The following is a 23,126-nucleotide window of genomic DNA, read 5'->3' on the forward strand; positions in this document are numbered from 1 at the left end:
GCATCAACATTTATCACAAGGGACGTTTCCACAAAAAGGGCAGATGTTTTTCAAGAAAGCAACATGCTCCTATACGGACCTCGATTAGTCTTATTCTGTTTGTCGTACCTGGTCCCTCAAGTATGCACGATCCAAATCACACACGTGTATTTGGTTTCAGGAACTTGCTCAGACGACTTTTGCAGCCCCATCTCTATATATGTCTCAGTACTCTCAATACCAGTCGGTAGAGGTAACTCCGATGAAAATTGTGAAAAAGCAGCACCACTGCAGCAGAGGCACAATATAACAAAGATTCTGCTTCTCTTCTGCATTTGTAAAAATGCAACCCAGAGAAGTCGTAGGCGATAAAACCCAGTGCAAAGGACACCAAACGATGGTACACACACGAAGCGCTGTGTTTCAGTGCTTCGTGTGTGTGACGTCTTCTCGTGTCACCCCGCACTGGGGTTTTATCGCTTTTAATATGTACCACCAAACAGCACGGGTTTTATCGCTTTTTAAGTTGTACGTAATGCGAAAACCACAGCTCTGAATTATGTAAGCTCGCGGCTTATTTCCGGATTGCCGCTCAGTACCGTAACAGGCACGCGGCACTTGCGGCAATCGCGTCAATTCAGTGGTGGGAAGGCGTCGCCCCCCCCCCCCAGTGTTTGGTCAGGGGGGCGGCTGACACCCCTGCCCCCACCTTCAGACGCCTATGCCCATAATCGTCTCCGTTCTGCGTCCTTTGGTGCGGGGAAAAGGGAAAGTTTCCTGCCATCCTCCAAGCGTTTGCCGGGGTACCCAGTCTTGCAGCCCAATGCGACGCAATGCGTGTGCGTCTTCTTTTTCTTCTCCCTCAGAGCTCACCAGTCGTTTCTTTCACAAGTGCACATGTTGAAGGAAGGCGCTTGAAAAACGTAGGCAACAGAACGGAAGCACAGAAGTATCACACCGACCAGGCGCCCACGGTATTTCCCACTCCAGCGGCTCGGGTTGTCAACAGCAGCGCCACACGCGGCCGCCCGCTTTTTTTTTTTTGGCTCAGCTGCCGTTGGGTAGTCGGCCGGCCCTCTTCCCACTGTGTTACCTTTCTAGAACACTGTAATCGCGCGAAGGGAGTCTCTCCGCTATCGTAGAGATAACAAGGTGCTAAGACGAAATAAGACGACAACGGGCTGCAGTGGCCTAGCTCTTTTCATCTAATTTTTATTCAGCAAAAGCAGAAGTAAAGAGCGTGTACCCTTGAGAACAAACAAAAAGAGAAATGGGCATACGATACCCTTTTAATACTTTGTGGGCCCTCCTTTCGCAGCAATAACAGACGCCATGCGCACAGATTCGTATAGCCGAGGGAGAAGGTTCACGTCTTCCCGTACTATGGAACAGACTGCTTCTATAAATTCCCAGAATGCACCTTTGCTCCTTATAAGCGTCCGTCTATTGCTCATTCTATTCTTCAGGATGTCCCAGACGTTTTCGATAATGTTTAAGTCCGGGCTCTGCGCAGGCCATGTCAGCTGCATTAGGCAGAGGTTGTCGAGAGGGCACTGCTCCCCTATGCTCTGGACTGGCCGTTCCCGGATGGGTGCTACCATTTCCAGCACGATGGCAGCTCCGTACATCGCGGCAAGACTGTCCAACGCCCTCTCGACGACCTCGGCGTTAAACAGCGGACATGGCCTGCGCAGAGCACGGAGTTAAACGTTAGCGAAAACGTCTTGGGAACCCTGAAGGATAGAATAACGAAGACACGGACGCCTACAAGGAGCAAGATGCACTCTGGGAATTTATAGAAGCAGAGTGGCCCGTACTACGTGGAGACGTGGACCTTGTCCGTCGGCTATATGAATCCATGCCTGTGCGCACGGCCTCCGCCACTGCTGCGAAAGGGGGGCCGACAAAGTATTAAAAGAGCATCGCATCCGTCTTTTCCTTTTTGTTTGAGCTCAAGGATACGCGCTCTTTTCTTATATTTTGTCGAATAAAAAGAGGTGAAGAAAAGAAATCAAGATTACTGCCGCGATGATTTGTACCGGGCTTGTCAGAGACGTTTTACATCATATTTCAAGCGACTGCAGTACATATGCATAAGAAATTGCGCAGCTCGGTGTGCTTTCTGATAGTGTTTAGGCAAATCGTGTCCATCTCACCTGACCCGTTGCCCACTCCACCGTTAACACGCCAGCACGACACTGAAAACCTAGACTGGCTACCCGTAACAACGTGCGGGTCACCAGCGGGTGTCTGCAGGTCCCGCGAGCCGTGCAGGACTCTACTTCCAAGTCTGTCAACTTGACTATATCGGCGCGCTGTGCGCAGCTCAGGCCCGCTTTGTCAATTAAACCTTTTCCTGAAGGAAAGCATTCGAAGATTTGCAGTGTAGCCACATTTGTAAAATACTGACGGCGAAATTCTTACATGTTACTTTTTCTGCGCTGTGAAAATGCCACTCCTTTTCTATTCATGCACATTTCACTGTTGCACGTGGAAAGAAGGCGAGTCCCGCTACACTTCAAGTAACAGGAAATATTACTTTATAATTTCCTCAAACGGTGTAACGTTTCACTTTAATGACGAAGAGCAACAAAAAAGGCGAATGGAAAGAAACAAAACACCAAGCAGTTTACAACACCGTCGCTGCGTGCTTATCACATTCTACAGTGATTAACACACGACATGAGAAAGCACAGAGCGTCGAGGGTGGTGTCCCGCTGTCCGGAACGAACTTTTGTGAAAATACAGGCTGGCAAACTGAAGGCTCGTTCAGCTTCTGCCCAAGAAGAAGCGACACTCAGCAAATATCTGTACGCGCGTATAGGCAGCGGTCCTCTGCCGCCTCCAGTCATAAAAAGTGCCGTTTCCCTACACAGGAGCCAGTCTGTGACTGATGGCCTACAAGTATTTTATTTTCCTGTCATATTTCCTCTCACGATATCCCGGGATTTTCCTATAGGAATCGCGGGACTTCGAGACGCAAAAAGTCGCCGGGATCCGGAACTTCGGATATCCCGATTGCCAACCCTAATTGTGACTGATAATAAGCCTTGTATTCTACAAATACTGATCTTATTTTGCGAACCTTCTAGAAACGAATGCACCGTCCGACAGCTGCTAAAAAAACAGGTCGACGCCGAGAATGGGAGGTAACGCCGGTTGGAATCCCCGTACCAGCTTCGTATGAGGCTAGAGTGCGCCACGCATACAGAGCGTTACAACAACAATAGTGAGTTCTAGTATACCGTTGATAAAGTTATCGTGCCTATCGGAACCAATCGCAGTGGTGCGTGACTCAGAATCTTATCCACTGATTCGTTCCGGTTGATACGGTTCCACGCAAGCCACGTTTTCAACGGTCTGCTAAAACTCTCTAATGTCAAAAACAAGAAAGAATCACCAGAAAAAGCACGGCGCAGGAAATTTTTTATCATGAGTTGAAGCTCTAAATACGCCATATCAGCACAACATTTTTTCTTCCTTCAAGAAAAGAAAAGAAAATAAACCGGGAAATTCAAAACCAGAGAGAAGAAACTAACGTTAACGTTGCTGATGACGTCATATTTCTAAAATGATTCGTGGTGCATGACCTGATACTGACTCACAGTCTAGTACTCAGGTACTTCGTATTGCATGGATCTCGAAAGAACGGAAACGATTCATCCCTCCTGAAAACATTTCACCTTCACCTTTGTGAGTCAATAATAGGCTTGTGGGGAAACACGAGTCCGAATGGCTATTTTGGGAGTACGAATTTTGCAGGGAACCTCTTTAGAGATAGCTGTGCTGCTGCTGGACAACATTTAGATGGGGTGGTAGGCCCCTTGGTGACTGATTTTTAAGCACCAGCCAAAGGAGCATAGTGAGACCACGGCCATAAATACGAGTGTAACATCAATGATATCCGCAGGGCATGGTTCACTGCAGTGTGAATTTAGCAATCGCTACACATTTCGATCGAGTCACAAAAATGCGAGGTCACACCCCTGGTGCTTCAAACTTTGCAGACTGATAGTCATTCGCTTGATGTTTTATTTTTTTTCTCAAATGCTATGGCCTTGTGACTTAAAAAGCGATAAAAACCGGGCTGTTTGGTGCTACATTGTAAAAGCGATGAAACCCCAGTGCGGCGACACACAAACGTATATGAAATAATTTCCAAGTGGCAATCAGATTTTGGGAGAAGTGGATCACACAACCGCAACGATGATTAACCAGTATACAATGAAGATGAGCGTTATGCATAAACACAATGGAAGATACGTTATATTAATTATAATAACCAGATCAGCACAGGTCACACATAAACGTAGATCCAATTCACAAAATACCGGGTGTTTCAGTTAAATCCCCGGGCTAAATAATTCGCGAACGGGTGCACCAATCCACGAACTTTCTTTTTTACAAGTATCTGTCCGATACCACCTACAAGCTGCACACCGTGTGAATGAGTGGGAGGCGCTCATTATTAAAATAAAAATGCAAATGAGTTTCGTAAAAAAGCTTAACTTCTGAAGCAGGGCGCTGTCGGCATTAAAATGGGTGCCATCCCTTTTGAGACCTTCAATGGACACCTTTTAGAGAAAAATCTGCCACCGAAGCGGGTCATTTGTTGCAGTAATTAATTGGTTTCGGTTTACGTATTTTTGTCGCGGCTGGTCGCGGCGCAGCGCAAAAGGACGCTCTTTCACTCCCTTATCCATCAATAAATTACGTCCTTACATTAATGAATTACACCAATGAATTACACCAATGAAGTACGCCCTTTTGAGCTTCGCCGCGACCAGCCGCGACAAAAATACGAAAACCGAAACCAATTAATTACTGCAACAAATGACCCGCTTCGGTGGCAGATTTTTCTCTAAAAGGTGTCCACTGAAGGTCCCAAAAGGGGTGGTACCCATTTTAATGCCGACAGCGCCCTGCTTTAGAAGATACGCTTTTTGACGAAACTCATTTGCATTTTTATTTTAATAATGAGCGCCTCCCACTCATTCACACGGTGTGCAGCTTGTAGGTGGTATCGGACATATACTTGTAAAAAAGAAAGTGCGTGGATTGGTGCACCCGTTCGCGAATTATTTAGCCCGGGGATTTAACTGAAACACCCGGTATACTCAAGATTTCCTGTAGCCGTACAGAAAAACTATCACATTATTTTAGTGTCATAGCATCTGAGCACTACAAATGGAAAGGCCATACTTTAATTTTATAAGTCTTTAGGTCATAACGCTGTAAAACACAAATTCCACACTAAAGGTCATTTTCTTCCTTAAATTTTCGAAGTCGAAACTGCACGCTATTTCTTGCATTTTTTTGAAGATATAGATTAAAAACTTGTGCATATATTCACGCATACTATACAAGATATTTGATTGTGGATTAATTGCTAAAATTTATCGATTCACATTCAGGAGAAGTGGTGACTACCACACATCAGTAAGAGTTTAATTACAATTTGAACAGGTGTTGCGATTTATGATCAATGTTGTGGAATGTGTAATTTCACAATACGCAAGCTTTAGCTCGCTCACTTTGACGAGCACTCTTTCACGAGGAGTTAATCGAATGGATTGATATATTCTCTATACACTATAACATAACGCGATTTCTTTATGTCGTGGATATTAACAGTTACGAATATTTTCCGAACGAAATTTACTTAAAACTCGAAGAACCCGTGTCCTCGAAGACGTTTCGGCAACACGCCGGGCCGCGTTTCCCCAATGCCATATCCGAAACCAAACGCGATTCTCCGCCCGACACGTTAACGCGATGCCACACGCGAACGTGTTGCTTTTTCCGGAAACGGGTTCGTTGACGCGGGTTCTTCGAGTTTTAAGTAAATTTCGTTCGGAAAACATTCGTAACTGTTAATATCCACGACATAAAGAAATCGCGTTATGTTATAGTGTATAGAGAAAATATCAATCCATTCGATTAACTTCTCTGACATCGTGAAAGAGTGCTCGTCAAAGTGAGCGAGCTAAAGCTTGCGTATTGTGAAATTACACATTCTACAACATTGATCATAAATCGCAACACCTGTTCAAATTGTAATTAAACTCTTACTGATGTGTGGTAGTCACGACTTCTCCTGAATGTGAATCGATAAATTTTAGCAATTAATCCACAATCAAATAGCTTGTATAGTATGCGTGAGTATATGCACAAGTTTTTAATCTATATCTTTAGAGAAATGCAAGAAATAGCGTGCAGATTTGACTTCGATAATTTAAGGAAGAAAATGACCTTTAGTGTGGAATTTGTGTTTTACAACGTTATGAGCTAAAGACTTATAAAATTAAAGTATGGCCTTTCCATTTGTAGTGCCCATATGCTATGACACTAAAATAAAGTGATAGTTTTTCTGTACGGCTACAGGAAATCTCGAGTATATTTTGTGAATTGGATCTACGTTTATGTGTGACCTGCGCTGATCTGGTTATTATAATTAATATAACGTATCTTCCATTGTGTTTATGCATAACGCTCATCTTTATTGTATACTGGTTAATCATTTCTGATGGCGGTTGTGTGATCCACTTCTCCCAAAATCTGATTGCCACTTGGAAATTATTTCATACACGTTTGTGTGTCGTGTGTTACGAAGACTACGTGATTAGAAATGTAGACTTCGCCTGCACATCATGCTTGTAAAATCCTCCATTTGCATCGCGGCATTTGATAATAGATTCGCTTTTCGCGAAGGCTTCGTATTATCTCGCAGGCACTGAACCCGAATGAGATTGTAAAAGTCGATGACACTGTGTCGCGAACGCTTTGACTTATCCCGCCGCAAACAGTTATCTTGCCTTATTTCCCGTTTTGCCCTATCTTGGACGGCTCATTTTTCCTATCCAGTCATAGAAACGGACAACTGTGTTGACAAAAATATTTATTTATTTGTTCCGCACTCCAATCGGGTTGCTTGTCAAAGACGCCTTTTCTTCTTCTTTTACTACGTCTGGGCTAGTGCAACTGATTGAGAAATATACATGCACTGTGGAAATTTAATTCATGAAATATGATAAGTTTTCACATTAGATTAGTGATCCTTTTTTTTGTAATCATAGACTGATGTATCATGTCTCTAAATTTCAATGACCGATCCTTCTCCGGCAATTCTATCCTTCGGGTGTTGAACTTGTACAGAGTGTAGTCGGGTAAAACCTATTTGATGGCCAGGTCTCATTCCATATGAGAATTCTTACACATAGTGTGGAATATTCGTCTCCTTAGCAATCTTCAATCTAATCATAAGCTGTTTTCGTTGCGATGTGTAGAATACATTACAATGATGACAAAGAATACAATTATTTCAATTATATGCTTGTTTATTCCGATAAATTACAGTTGTATTCCAAACTCTGAAGTTTTCGTTTGTTGTCTTGATTGATGAATTCCGAAGACATCAAGTAGTTTATTCGGATTATTGGGCACTTGAATCCAGCGTTGATTAACGCAGGTGGTATCTTGTCGCCGTGTTTGTATTGCTTCAACAACTTGCACTTTGTCGCGATGAACTTGCACAGTCTCTTACTGATGTTTTCTTTCTTTGTATGAAGATACTTGAATGGTGTACAAGAGAGTATTACATGAAAATCGTCCAGTGGTCCACCGCAATTGATATGTTTGTTGAGTTTCAATAAATGATGATACATCAGACTTTGCACGACAATATTGAACTTCTGTTCATTCGACATCACTAACTGGTAGAATAAAATAATTGCGTTGCCGTGGTAGTGGAACATATCACGTGATAAGATTTTACGTACTTTCCATCTCAGCTATGTGTAATTTCAACAAATCCGTAATGAACCGTGCGATATAGACAGCTTGCATATGATAATTTGATCTGACTGCTCTCTTGATGAACGCAATGCCCATTGCAATTATTAGAATTACATCTGGTCTAGTGTATTTCAATTCTTCGTTGGTAAACCTCAAAAACTCCGCCATCAATCCCAACGGCCCTTCCGACGTTGATGTGCAGATATTTTTACAAGTATTGTAGATTCGGCATATGAATTCTTGCATCTTCAGTTCTGTAGTTTGTACCATATCTCCGAATACGACCATGTCTAGAACGTATTGAAATGCAGCGATAATGGAATCGTTTCGCGGCTCTTCCTTTTCGACGCAGTGTTTTATCATATCCTCCCATGACTTATGGTAGCGAGTACAAAATCTGTCCATCTTTTCAATGTAGAACAATTGTCTCTTCTGTTTTCAAGTGCGCGTCTACACTTAATTAAAAGCATATCTATGCTCATTTTATTGAAGAGTGATATTAAACGGTAGGAACAACTTATTTATTTACACATGGTAAACAAGACTTTCGTGCACGAGAGTGCACTTCTTCAGGTAACAAAAATATAAACATGGTACAGGCACATATATACAGTTGAAGGGGGAGTTCTGGCATGAGAGGGTAACAGGTTGATGGAAAGGATGCAAACACAGATAAAAATCAAAAGAACATAAATACAAAAGGCTGGGTATCAGAAGCGAAACATAACGCCAGCCCAAGGGCTTATACACAGGAAACGAGAACACTTGTTGGTGACGTTCCAGGAATTAAGGATAAAAAAAAGGGGGGGGGGTTATGGCGACGGAATGAGGACACAGGTGCGGAGTACAAAGGTGACCAGTGGACCGTGAGAAAGAGAAGACTGAGGTGGTCTCAGGAGAGAGACAAACGAAGAAAATGTGGAAATTGGAGAGTTGTGTGTGTGTGTTTATCATTATCTTTTTTATTTGAAATTACGGGTTCGATAATTGTAGTGGGCCTGCGTGGATGTTCAAACCATGAGGCTTCAGAGACAGGAATTTTGCAATTAAAAAGGATTCGCGTGCAATTGCGAAATTCCAGTCTCTGAAGCCTCATGGTTTGAATATCCACGAAGGCCCACTACAATTATTGAACCCGTAAATATAATTTTTCAAATAAAAAAAGATAATGATAAACACACACACACAACTCTCCAATTTCCACATTTTCTTCGTTTGTCTCTCTCCTGAGACCTCCTCCATCTTCACTTTCTCACGGTCCACTGGTCACCTTTGTACTCCTCACCTGTGTCCTCATTCCGTCGCCATAACCCCCCCCCCCCTTTTTTATCCTTAATTCCTGGAACGTTACCAACAAGTGTTCTCGTTTCCTGTGTATAAGCCCTTGGGCTGGCGTTATGTTTCGCTTCTGATACTCCTGCTTTTGTATTTATGTTCTTTTGATTTTTATCTGTGGTTGCATCATTTCCCTCAACCTGTTACCCTCTCATGCCTGAACTCCCCCTTCAACTGTACATATGTACCTGTACCATGTTTATATTTTTGTAACCTGAAGAAGTGCAGCCCCGTGCACGAAAGTCTTGTTTACCATGTGTAAATAAATAAGTTGTTCCTACCGTTTAATATCACTCTTTGATTTACTCACCACCGGCAACTTGACATCGCCTATTTTTTCTGCCTTCGTATCTTATCATTTTATTGATTAAATTTTTTTAGAATGTGATTAATATCCCCATGCCATGAGAATTATGGAAAATGATTTACAAAAAGATGTGATGAGTAAGAAAAAATGTGCGCTTTCAATGATTCTATGTACAAGGCCATACTAGAGGCCGTCCCTCCCTAACTTGATGTTGGTGTTGGGGGTCGTCGGGTTTCATCACACTTGATCGCTTGAATTCACTAGTTGATCATGTTTATTCATTGAAAATGAGAAGTTTCTGTACAGATTCTATGGTGTATCCACGCTGCTTGCTTAGAAATGATTTGTCTGAATTAATTATTGTTTTGTTTCAGGTTCGACTGATATTCAATGAGTCGGACAATATGTATGCATGATGTATTAATTGTGTCGTATTTGTTTCAATTGTTCACTCAATTGAGATAAGTAAAAATAATCTCTGAGTTGGGAATGCCTCATATTTCTGAGTTGTGTTTCACATTTGATTTTTCTGTGTGGTTCATTAGAACTTTCTCTTGCAAGATATTACAAAAATTGATGTAATTAAATTTGTTTCTCGTTTTTTGATTGAGTATCGTTGCTACCAATTAATAATTTGGACTTTCTCTACATGTTCAACAACAATATCGCATCTCTACAAACTTGGTCGACTTCACAACCACTTTGACGAAACATTTCCGTCTCAAGGAAAGGATGCGAAAAGATAGTGATCTCCGCGAGTGATATCGACATCTATTTGCGCTGCACAATAAAATATATCGCCTTTGAACTATCTTATTAGAGCTCTAGAAGATAGTGTTTGCTGGACGAACGAATATAGCCCCCAACCCTTTGAGTGATAAAGCATGGGAGCTTGGTCATATAGATAGAGACATAAAGTCTCCCGGCTTTGAGGAAAAGAGTGAAAACAGTGCATATTTTCTACGTCTTGGATACCTCCATCAAGGTTGGTAGTGTTTGTTAGAATGAAAATTGTATATTGGTCGATTTTATGATGGTTCAATGATAGATTATTTTCCTCTGTTGTTTACGTGTCGCCGCGTGTTCCTCTGTTCTTCAGCGTTAAGTCTGTGCTATTTCGCCTTTTGATAGATTGATTAGCTATTATTTCTCTATGTGTTGGATGGTGCGCAGGTTTGGCTCTCTATTAATTGTAGCTGTTGATTGTGCTGTTTCTCGTTATTTCCTTACGTCTATGCTGTTCACTTAATAAGAAATTATTAGTTGAGTAATGTTGGAATATGAAACTGAGATTCCGTATTGCGCTCGAAATGTTATGACAGATATTCACGCTATTGCAATAATGGTTCTTACGTATAGGAATATTAGACTTTTTAAAATACAACTTGTAATTTGATTGTAATCGTATTGATTAAGAATATCTTCTTTGTAGTGGTATAGATTTTATTTCCTCTTGTCGTTCGTGTTCCGTGGTCTTCCATACATCTATCGGCACCCGTCTTCAACAAATCAGGGCATATATCATTAGATCTGGTTGTACTTTCGGATGAGTTTGATTTTTTCTTCTGATTTTCTGAATGATCGATTACTCTGTTGTTTTGATTAGGAATATCTTCTTTGTAGTGGTATAGATTTTATTCCCTCTTGTGTTCGTGTCGTTCTTTTCTGTTTGTTGGCTAGGAGTGTGCTATGTGGTGAAGTTCATTTTTAACATGTGTATTTTTTGATGAGTTTTATTTTCTCTTCTGATTTTCTGAATGATAGATTACTCTGTTGTTTTGATTAGGAATATCTTCGTTGTAGTGGTATAGATTTTATTCACTCTTGTGTTCGTGTCGTTCTTTGTTCTGTTTGTTGGCTACGAGCGTGCTATGTGGTGAAGTTCATTTTTAACATCTATTTTCTGATGAGTTTGATTTTTTCTTCTGATTTTCTGAATGATAGATTACTCTGTTGTTTTGATTAGGAATATCTTCTTTGTAGTGGTATATATTTTATTTCCTCTTGTGTTCGTGTCCCATAGTCTTCCAGGGTCTCTGCTGTTCACAGTTAATTACATACAACTATCAGAACTTCACGCTATTGCACTGATGGTTCTCACGTATAGGAATATTAGACTTTTTATAACACAACTTATAATTTTGTTTATAATCATATTGACTAGGAATATCTTCTTTGATTAAATGTGGTGATTGTTTCTCGTTTTGATATGGTGTAGCTATTATTTCCCTACATGTTGGATGATTTGTTCTATATTAATGTTATTTGTTGATTCGAATTGCCTTATGTCTGCGCTATTCACTTCAATAGAAATTGATTAATTAAATTTGTGTCATATTGAATATTAAACTTAGCTTCCATATTGTGCTCGAAATTACTTACATCTATCAGGTTATCACATCTCAGACTTTTTATAATAAAACTTGTAATATTGATTGTAATCGTATTGATTAAGATCTTAAGATTGTATCTTCTTGGATTAAATGTGCTATTCCTTCTGATTCATTGAAAACTTGTGTGATTACAGTTAATAAAAAATATTGTGTTTGATCTGTGATACGTATCCAGTGCTATTGCATCATGCCAGTAATAAGTATATTCTTTGTTATGTGTATTGTGTTTCTTCTGCTTCAGGTTTTTTGGCTGGGTTTTCCCATTCACACAGAGTCACAGCATAATTCCTTGCACTATTGATTTTACAATTGGCAACTTGATTAACATTAATAAATACATTTTCACTTGTGCTTTTTGTGTATGACCCTTCTTGGCATGTCTCTGCATGTAAACCGCTCACCTGTTGTACCGGAAAAAATTAGTGAAGTCGGCCTAGGATGAAAAATACGCTACGATGAGCGCACGCGCAGCCCTTCCCCGCCGATAAGCGCGCGGACAACTCTCTGCACACGCGCCGCGCGGGGAAAAATACGCGCAGTGCTAAGGGCAGGGTCCAGGTTGTAGTTTCGCCCCCATGTTGTTTCTCAACCATTACATACTACTTACGCAAACGCCAGGAATGGCAATAGGCAGTCCCAGTTGGTGTGGTCAGCCGAGAAGTAGAACGACAGCAAATCGGCTAGCGTGTGGTAGAAGCGCTCATTGAGGATGTTCGTCTGCGGAAGGTAGCCCGAGGATAGCGCGTGTATCACTGAACAGGCAGAGATGATGTCTTGGATAGCTTCACGAGAAATGGGCGGCCGCGGTCGTTACCAGGTAACGAGGGATGCCATGACAGTGTGAAATAGAGTTGGTGGAGAAATCAGCTATTTCCTCAGAGTGGGAAGCGGGGCCATCTCGACGTAACGAGTTAAATGGTCTATGGCCACGATGACCCAACGGCAGCGTTAGAGGGCCGAAGAGATCAATGCCGACTCGCTGAAAGGAAGCTTCAGGAGCAGCAAGGGGTGGGGCAGACCCGTATGTAGGGGAGGGGGAGGGATCCGTTTGTGGCAGGGTCTGCACGCGGTGACGTACTTCGAGATCGATCGGTATAACCGCGGCCACAGATATCTATGCCGAACCCGTTCACGTGTCTTGAAGGATCCAAGATGTCCCGACGTCAGATCGTCGTGCAGGGCATCAACAACTTGGAGCCGGTAGGGGTCAGGCACAGGGAGGAGGAAACGTTGACCCGTAGAGGAATAATTACGCTTCTACAGGAGGCCATCGAATAAGGCGCACTGCCGGACTTTGCGTTGGAATTTCTTGTTAGTGAAAGGCTCTGTGCCATACAGCTGACGTATAAACGTTGAGTAATACGAATCCCGGATTTGAGCTAAGCGGAGCGAAGCCGGGTCGACGGAACTCAGGGGACATATCATGAGTAGCGGAGTAGGATCTGGAGGTAGAGGGCACCGAGGAAGTGCATCAGTATCAGTATGTTTCCTCCTACATTTGTATTTGACGACGGAGTCGCATTCTTGCAAGCGGAGAGCCCAACCACCCAGACGGCCACAGGGGACTTTCAGGATCCAGAGCCAGCAGAACGCATGGTTACCCGTGATGATTGTGAAGGGTCTGCCATAGAGGTATGAGACGCCGAAGGACAACGCTCTGCGAGAACTGTACCGATACTATATCCACTAGCGTCAGTACGAATCTCGGCAACCAACGGGGGATCGAAGTGCGAAAGGACGGGCGCCGAAGGCAAAGCAATCTTCGTGCTGTCGAAAGCCGTTTCACACTGAGGAGTCCAGACAACGGGAGTGTCACGGCGTAGAAACTTGGTAAGTGGTGCATCAAGGTCACAGAACTTTCGAATGAAACGGCGAAAGTAAGAACAAAGCCCCAAGAAGCTTCGCAGTTCTTTGATGTTCGTTGGAACTAGGAAGTCGAAAACCGCGCGGTATTTGTCTGGGTCTGCAGATATGCCTTCTCGTGAAACTTGGTGGCCAAGGACTGTTATGTTCCGAAAGCCAAAAGGATTTTTTTTTTCGATTCATCTGGAGACCGGCGGTTGCAATGTAGTCGTGCACTGAAGAAATGTGTGAGATGCGGTCTTCGAGGGTAGAAGCACATATGGTAATATTGTCCCAGTAATAACACAGGCATATGTGCCAGCGTAGTCCACGCAAAACAGTGTCCATGATTCGTTCAAACTAGGAACTAGGCGGGAGCGTTGCACAAACCGAAGGCCATCACAAGAAACTCATGGAGGCCGTCCGGCGTGGCAAGGCGGTTGCCTTAACATCGTCTTCAGACGTGCGGATTAGCCAATACCCGGACCGCAGGTCGAGTGAAAAGAAGTAGATTGCCCCGTGAAAGCAGTTCATGATGTCATCGATGCGGGCATAGGGTACACGTCCCGCCTTGTTACCTTGTTGACTCTTCGGTAGTCAACGCAAAAGCTTACACTGCCATCTTTCTTTGGACCAAAACAACCGGAGACGCTCAGGGACTGTTGAAGGGTCACATAATATTTCGTGACCGAATCTTCTGTACCTCTTTCTCAATGACATCCCGTTCAGCTGTCAGAACACGGAACGGTCGTTGTCTCAGTAGGTGGGGTCGTTCCAGTGTCTGTGCGGTGCTTCACGTGCGTGGCTGATTCAGGAGGAGAATCGCCCAAAATAAAAAAAATAAAAGGAAGCGTAACGGAAGAGAATGTTCAGTAGCTTCATCCCATGCTCCTGAGGCAAGGAGACAACGGTCTTTGCTTCAAGTGTGGCGATATCAGCTGCTGAGATGGGCTCGTTCTCGAAGATGCCTGTATCTACCTTCACACTGACAAGAGCAACGCGGACGGCGCCACCGCTTCACAAGCCACCAAAACGAAGCCAGCGCGTAGCAAGGCGGTTTCCTTTGTCAGGGAGAGAGGTAAACAGTCGTCTTCCACTCAGCCCCAAGAAGAGAAGGGGTTGCGTAAGACGCAACCCCAAATTTCTTGTCAAGACAGGGACTTTCGTGCGTGATGATGACTTCAGCGAGCCATGACGACGGGATCAACAGTACGTGAATGATGCAATTTGTCCGCCGGGGTAGGACAACGTCTTCACGAAGAGAGACTTGATGACCCGGAGGGGGCGAGTCGTCAACATGATACCTTGAGAAAGGAGACAATGAAATGTTTTGCCGCGCAAATTATGACGGCTGAGATCGCACTCAAAAAGTCCCAGCCAATAATCATGTCACCACAGCAGGAAGCAGAGACCAAAAAATCGACGGGGTAGCAATCGCCTTCGAGCTGTACGCGAGCTGTACAACGAGCGATGGGCAAAATTGGATCCCCAGTAGCACATGTCATTAACGGTCCAGAATAGGGGGCCATCACTTTGCGCCGGCACCGAGCCATTTCTAGCGTGATCACGGATGAAGCAGGACCAGTGTCTATCAGAGCCTGTACAGATATCCCACCGAGGACAACATCCACGGCATTGTGGGGAGAACACGGAACAGTGGAGTCCGCCCTCCTCCCCGGACCGCAACTAGCGGTTTTCCGGCGCTGAAGGCGTCCCCTGATGAAGTGCGGAACGTGCAGGGGACCGGCCAAGGAAGGTGAGACTGAACGGTTTCGCTGAGGGGGCGGATAACATGGTGGGTCGCGGGAAAAGTTCGCTCTGGAGCCGACATAGTCACTGCGGTCCAAGAGCATGTCACCCGCTGTTGTATGTGCACGAGAGTCGTAAGCAAAGAATGTATGTTGAGTTTTGATGTACCGGTGGTGTCTCCGACAAAATCGGGCAGTGTGGCCGCCTATGTGTCTGTGTATGCGTGTTTCAGGGCGCCGCCATTGCGGCCGGTAAAAGACAGGTGGTGGTGACGGTAGGGAAGTAAAGAGAGAAGTTATAGGCTCTATATGGTGCAGTGAGACCGCCTGCGACGGAGTCCAGCCGGATGACTAGCGCAGTTCATCAGCGTAGGACGGACGAAGTGTCGTAGTGCAGTTCGGTGTCAGCGCAGCGCCACCTCGCCTCGTATCAAAGGCTGCAGGCAGTAAGACTCAGATTGCGCAGGTGGTGGACAGGCTTCAAGGTGAGTTGGTCGCTGCACTACGTAAGTCAACTCCTCGCGAATCAGTTGACGAACAAGCATTCGGAGTGCTCCCACGTCCGGAAGGCTCGAGGTACCAGGCACGGAAGGCTCGAGGTACCAGGCACGGAAGGTTGGGCAGCGCGAAATGACGCGCTACGCAGGCCGCGCGAGCTCCGTTCCTCTTGAAGCGATCTGCACGCCTCGATCACACTGGCGGCGGTGGAAGGTTCCTCCAGAATAATGTACTGGAAGGCCTTTTCAGCGATGCTTTTGCTTATATGGTTGATCATCTCGAGCTCAGGCATGACAAGATCTGCACGAGTACAAACAGCCAGGGCGTCCTCGATATACGTACGCTGTGTAACATTCATGGTGTTGTTGGTAACGTACCGAAAAGCCCGGAGCAGCGTCCATCTTCCTAACCGCCGCGGTGACAAACAATTCGCGAACACTACTGTAAAAGATAGCCCAGGTCTCGAACTTCGCTTCGTGATTTTCTAACCAAATGCTCGTGAGGTCGGTGAGGCAGAGTACGATGTTATTCAGTTTAGCAGAATCGTCCCATCTGTTGCGTGAGCTCACGCGGTCGTAGGACGCGAGCCAGTCTTCAATATCTTGGTTTCCAGTCCCCAAGAAAACCGGAGGATCACGCTGGCTCCGGCAGCCTGAGTACGAGCCTCCGAGAACGAATGCGCGTCATGAAGAAATGCGAGAACGGGAGACGGAGATATGGACGAAGGAGCTGCTAGTAGAAACTCGGGACTCGAGATGCGAAACGAACCTCCACCAAACTGTTAAGAAGGATTCGGACGGGCAGAAACCGTGTTTATTCGGCATCGCACAGCACAGCCAAAGAGTCCGCACACCAAGCAAATCAAACAGTTAAGCCTGATGATGACGATTACGAGCGACCTTGAGAAGACCGTCTGGCTTGCCCCTCAAAAGACATTTATGTATTTCTCTAAAATGTAGGTCCCTCACGCAAGCTGCACAACTGGAGCAGAATTGATGAATACGGAACATCCTGAGCGGTAGTCTGAGGATTAACGTCAGTAAATGGTGATGTTGCAAGGATACTAATCTCGCAGAGGCAATCTAACATTGCGGAACTCTCTGTATCGTAAACAATTGTCGTAAATTCTGAAACCTTCCAGCTTACTGCAGTTTTCCGCCTGTAATTTAAAATTATCAGCTCTGCCTGAGAGTTTTACTTCCGCGCTCTTCTTGGTATTCCTAGAGGCGCTATTTATATACTTTCTTGTAATGGGCGGGTAATTACATCGTCTCCTATTTCACGAGGAACATACACGTGGGTAAATGTACGTCATATAGATAATACTCACATCTATCAGTTGTCTGTTCACAACAGTACTTTGGTGCGAGGATGTGGGTTCGTCGTCTACGTCGATCTCCTGAAATAAAAATGCGATTCTTACTTGACGGTGTCTGTACCGCGACATTTGTGAAGGGCATTGTACCAGATAGCCCTCAGCACAAAATGCGGGCATAGGGTACACGTCCTGCCTTGTTACCTTGTTGACTCTTCGGTAGTCAACGCAAAAGCTTACACTGCCATCTTTCTTTGGACCAAAACAACCGGAGACGCCCAGGGACTGTTGAAGGGTCACATAATATTTCGTGACCGAATCTTCTGTACCTCTTTCTCAATGTCATCCCGTTCAGCTGTCAGAACACGGAACGGTCGTTGTCTCAGTAGGTGGGGTCGTTCCAGTGTCTGTGCGGTGCGTCACGTGCGTGGCTGATTCAGGAGGAGAATCGCCCAAAATCAAAAAAATAAAAGGAAGCGTAACGGAAGAGAATGTTCAGTAGCTTCATCCCATGCTCCTGAGGCAAGGAGACAACGGTCTTTGCTTCAAGTGTGGCGATATCAGCTGCTGAAATGGGCTCGTTCTCGAAGATGCCTGTATCTACCTTCACATTGGCAAGAGCAACGCGGACGGCGTCACCGCTTCACAAGCCACCAAAACGAAGCCAGCGCGTAGCAAGGCGGTTTCCTTTGTCAGGGAGAGAGGTAAACAGCCGTCTTCCACACAACAAAGGCTATAATACGCAACCCCAAATTTCTTGTCAAGACAGGGACTTTCGTGCGTGATGATGACTTCAGCGAGCCATGACGACGGGATCAACAGTACGTGAATGATGCAAGTTGTCGAGTCTAATTCACGAGCAACATACACGTGGGTAAATGTACGTCATATAGATAATACTCACATCTATCAGTTGTCTGTTCACAACAGTACTTTGGTGCGAGGATGTGGATTCGTCGTCTACGTCGATCTCCTGAATTAAAAATGCGATTCTTACTTGACGGTGTCTGTACCGCGACATTTGTGAAGGGCATTGTACCAGATAGCCCTCAGCACAAAACGAGGCTAATCCTAAGCCACTGTCCTTCTATCCTCCTGGTCGTACACCTTGGTCGAAAGTTTGCTGTAGGGCCCGCCTCTCGCGCGATGTGGCATGCATTTCGATTGCGGTGTGGCGCTCGCAGACGTTGGTGCGTGTGGCTCAGATCGACATATAGGTCATTCCATGCCGAACGCACTAGTCATTGCGCTCAACGTTCCCAGATGTTTTTAAAAAACCCGTGGCTCATTGTTGCCATGCGCTTTTGCGCAAATTTCAACAAAATCTCTTCTGAGTGGGGGCAAAGCGTAATACTTTCGTTCCAATACGCTGTGAAGGCTGATCCACACCTTTTATAAAGTATTTATGCCCCGAGAAAACTCTAAATTTGCTGTATATTTTTGAAGAACTTTAGATTTTTTCATATTTACTTAATTAATTTGTGTAGGAGGCACAGAACGTGTTAAAATATTTTGAAGCGCACAGACTTGGCGCGCAGAAAAAAATCATGAATTTCGGAAATATTCTTTTTTACCACACGTTCAGTCACCAATCGCACACGGAAGTGGTTTTGATTTTAAAAAATGGGACCAATTGCATTTGATAGCATACCCCTTGAAGATTTATTTTACAGATTCATGGAAGCATCGTCTTTGTGTTTTTGCCAGGAAAAAATAAATAAGAAACATAAGAAACGCTTCACCACTCCTGCAGTCATCAGGCTGCCCACCCCGCAAAGCTGCCTCACCCAAGACGCATCGCCGCCGCTGCTGGCAAACGCATACGGGAGCCGCCTAAACCAATTTGCCATGCTTGCAAAGACATGTTGTATGTAGAAATTGACAACAATACTTTCGAAGCTTCGTGTTATCATGAGAACGGCCGGGCCGTCTGCTATGGCGCAGTACATGCAGACATGGAGCACTGGAGAGAGAGGGATGTACTTTGACGACGACGACGTGTCTGTAGTCTGCACCTACTAGGGGAGGTCAGTGCCCACTAGAGTCATCCTGTGACGTCATCATGGCATGTCTGGGCAGGTTAGGACAGCTCTCGACACGCAAAGAGAAAAACACTCATAATACGAAGGCTGTGAAAGCAAGAGTAAATATGCTAACCATCAATAGCTAACAACAAAAACAATCAGACACAGAAACAAAGCATCCCACCACAACAGCAGCCAAGGGGAGCGTGGAACGATACGACTGCCCCATCCGACAGCCAGGCAGAGAACTGACTCGTAATGCTTTTTTCTCCTCTATCAAGTCCTGCATCTGCACCCCCTAGCGGTTACTTTCTCAACTAATTCCATGACAAAATTATTAAGAATCATACCTGCGCTACTCTCGTTCCCAAGGCAGAAGAAGACAGAAAATGGCGGGGATTCCCGGACAACAGCAACCAGCGCCCGACATGCACGGGCATGAAAATCATAAAAAAGGGGGACAAAATTATCACGAGCGAAAGCATTAGTTACACAACAAATCAGCCCACCACAACAGGAGCGCACACCGATGCGACAGCTCCATCCAACAGCCAGGCACAAACTGACCTGTGCAGGGGCTGCGGAGTGGCCGAGGACACGTCTGCACTCCACGAGATTCAGCGAGCAAGTGACTGGGGCGACGCGCTGCGGCCGCTACGCATGCGCCCGCTCTTAGCGCCCTCTCCGGCGACCACCAGTGAGACGTAACACGAGCGTACGTGCGAGAGGATAAGAGAGAAGTGGATTCCTGTGCCCTCTTCTTGCCTTGCTCATTGGTCGTGACGTCATCCCATTGTCTCAGGGCTACACTGTTTTTTTCACACTGTCGACACAAGTGGACAAGGTCAATCTGCAATAAAGCCATGGCATGACGTCATCATGCACCTGCGTGGCTCAAGGGCGCTTACGCTGCAGACAGGGGACCTATTATTTATTGAACCGGGCCAATCACCGCACCACATTGACTCTTTCCGTCGCATTGCCCTCCCCATCTGAGACATGTGAAATTCATGCGTTCAAGTGTCTTCCCTATGCAGTTGGTGAGGGCAATGTGGAAAGAGTCAATGTGGTGCGGCGATTGGCCCGGTTTGAGTATAGTAACCACCAAGGCCGTCTTCCAATTCTCCGGAACTTGTCCGGTGGACCAACTCTCATGGAGAAGCCGTAGGAGGTGCCAGCGGCCCGATAGAGGAAGGTGCCAAAGGGCCTTATATGTAACTTGATCTGCCTCAGGTGAGGTGTGCAGAGGAGCGGCTGCAAGTGCAGTTTCGAGTTCAGAGAGGGTGAACAGTGTGTCCAGGACAGGATGACTTGGGGCGTGGACTGGGACTGCAGGCGTCCCTGAGCTGGGGGTGCTGGTGGTAAGTCTGACGCACAAATCTTCGGCAATTTGTAGTTCAGGCTGTGATGTAGAAAGGGAACCTGCGCCAATGGTCCCGCGCAAGCTGACGCAGATGGCGCCCAATAGCTTTCTGAACCCGCTGGGGTTCAAGGCGGTCAGGAGCGTGACCAGTGCGTCACACACAGCGTTCCGCGCGACGACGTAGATCACGAAGCCGCTCATACTTAGCATCGACGGCAGACAAGCACACCGGGACACGGAAGCAGCTAGTAGCAGCCTGCGCAGCACCTGCTACAGTACGAGCAAAATCCAGCTGGTTTCCCAGTGCGTCGTTTGACGAAGCCGACTCCAGTGTGGCCTGATAGAGCTGCCAGTTGGTTCGCTTGACGGAACGTGATGTAGCCGGCTGACGCGATCGTCGAATGCCGATAAGAACGGGCAAATGGTCGCTTCCAAGGGTGTCAGCATCTACTCTCCATGTGAAAAGACGGGCCACTGATGTTGACACAGCGGTAAGATCAAGACATGAGGAGAGGTATGTGGATTGAAGATATGTTGCGGAACCGTCATTTAATATACTTAGAGCTCTGTCGGCGAAGAGGTCTGCAAGGCCCTGTCCTCTTGCGTCGGTGCGTGTGCTACCCCAGACGGCATTATGCGCGTTGAAATCGCCACAAAGCACAAGCGGCGACGGGAGGCTGGCAATAAGTGTGTCCAGTTGAGCAATGTCATAGGGAACACCATGAGGCAAATAAAGGGAGGCAACCATGAAATCAAGGGAGCTTAGACAAACGGAGCAGGCCACGTAGTCACAAGTCCCCTGTGTGCGCACTGTCCGGCGGACTACGGGAATGTCAGACCGGACAAAAAGCGCGACACAACTTGTTCGTCCTCGGGGTTCAGAAAGGAAGGTAAGGTAATTCGAGAGCCGCAAATCTTCTGTGATACCGCATTCGGGGACGCAGAGCAAGAGGAATTTGTGCCGCAATGTGAACTGGCGAAAATCAGCCGTCTTCAACTGGAGACTTCGAGCATTCCATTGAAAGATAGTCGTGTGGCGACAAGGGGCTGTTGGAGGAAGTGGTGGATGATTAGCCATTCACAGGTGGAGAGCGAAAATGACGCAGAAACGCTCCAGCGCTAGTACTGCTTGAACGAACGCTAGTTGTGCTTTTTTTTTTTCATTTATGAAGGGGCCTTACCGGCCTATACATACCCCACTGCAGGACACTGGAACATTGTAGACTATATTATATATATCATATCAGACTATATATCATATTTGGCACTGGATATAGAGGTTCCCATGTTTTATAGGACCAACAACCAAACATCGCAGTTTTCAATATACCTCAGGTATATCACATCACAAACACATTCCTATTGCTGGATATTGCCGCAGTGGTTTGCAAAACAAAAGTTGCAATGGCCACATAGAACGGATGACTACTGTAAGGGATCATTTACGGATGATGGCTGATCCGCCACGTTGCCCGCGTTTATGTGACGTTTTTCCTGCTATTGAGATTTGTAGTATTCTGGCATTTTTGCTGACATTGCAATAAAACCCCGCTATGTTCTTCCCAAAACAACCCATATGTCAGTAAGAGTGCAATAAAAATCGTGTGAACAGCGTTTCTAGCAACGAAGCGAACATACTCTATAGTGGTTCCATAACAGCTTTCACATAAATGCCATTTAACGAGAAACGTTTGGATAAAGAAACCTGTAACCGAAGCTCGGGTAAAACAGCCATGTACCGCCATGTACCGAAATGCTGAGACCATCGGTAGATCTCCTCAAGCAGGTATTTGTTGGACAATGGCGCGCAGGGCAGTGAACATCATAGCGATTATTGCGCCAAAGGAGTGATCCTCTTTCTCCGGTCGAGCTTGGGACGGCTTAGGTGATCACGGGGGGCTGCCTTGAGGCGCGGTTTTCCAGCTGGGTCTGGAGTCTTGACAACAGATGCAAAGGTGTTTAACGGTCTCGGGGGACGGTGTGTCGGCTGATCGGTGCTACCCGTAAGCCGTGGGAAGTGGACTTCTCCAGGGGAAGGACGCCGCGAAGGTAAGGTTGCTGCACTTGACTTACTGTCCAGGACACGTCGTCAGTTCGCAGCCACTGTGTCCTTGGCAACTCTACAAGCATGGTAGGTCGCGGTATGCTGTCCACCACAGTTGGCGCACTTCGGCTCTCGTCGGGCCAGACATTGTTTGAAATCATCCGGTCCCGAACACACTTTACATCGCTGGGAGCCTCGGCAATTCCTGGCATAATGACCGTATTTCTGGCAGTTAAAGCACTGGACCGGGGGCCAATATACTCCGAGACTGGATAGTAAGTGAAGCCAAGTTGCATTACAAGTTGGACAAAGAAATAACCTTGCAATTCAATAAATAATAGGAGTGTTTGTCTTTGCCGCTGTCTTCTGCAAACAGGATGTGATGAGGTCACGCAGTCTGTAGCAATGCATTGACCGCTACTGGAAAAAAGTGTAGGAATAGAAAAATGGTGTGTATTGTCCTGGATGGATTTATGATGAGCAC

General features: G+C 45.6%; 1 protein-coding gene across 1 annotated transcript in view; it reads right to left on the minus strand.

Annotated features, from left to right (window-relative positions):
* Positions 1 to 23,126, minus strand: part of LOC135392993 (uncharacterized) — a 127,339-nt gene that overhangs the window by 74,974 nt on the left and 29,239 nt on the right. Inside the window, exon 3 of the mRNA XM_064623603.1 lies at positions 17,227 to 17,295. Coding sequence (XP_064479673.1) covers positions 17,227 to 17,295 — 69 coding nt within the window. The remainder of the gene's footprint in view (positions 1 to 17,226; positions 17,296 to 23,126) is intronic.

This window comes from Ornithodoros turicata, chromosome 1 (assembly GCF_037126465.1).
Source record: "Ornithodoros turicata isolate Travis chromosome 1, ASM3712646v1, whole genome shotgun sequence".
Taxonomy (NCBI): domain Eukaryota; kingdom Metazoa; phylum Arthropoda; class Arachnida; order Ixodida; family Argasidae; genus Ornithodoros; species Ornithodoros turicata.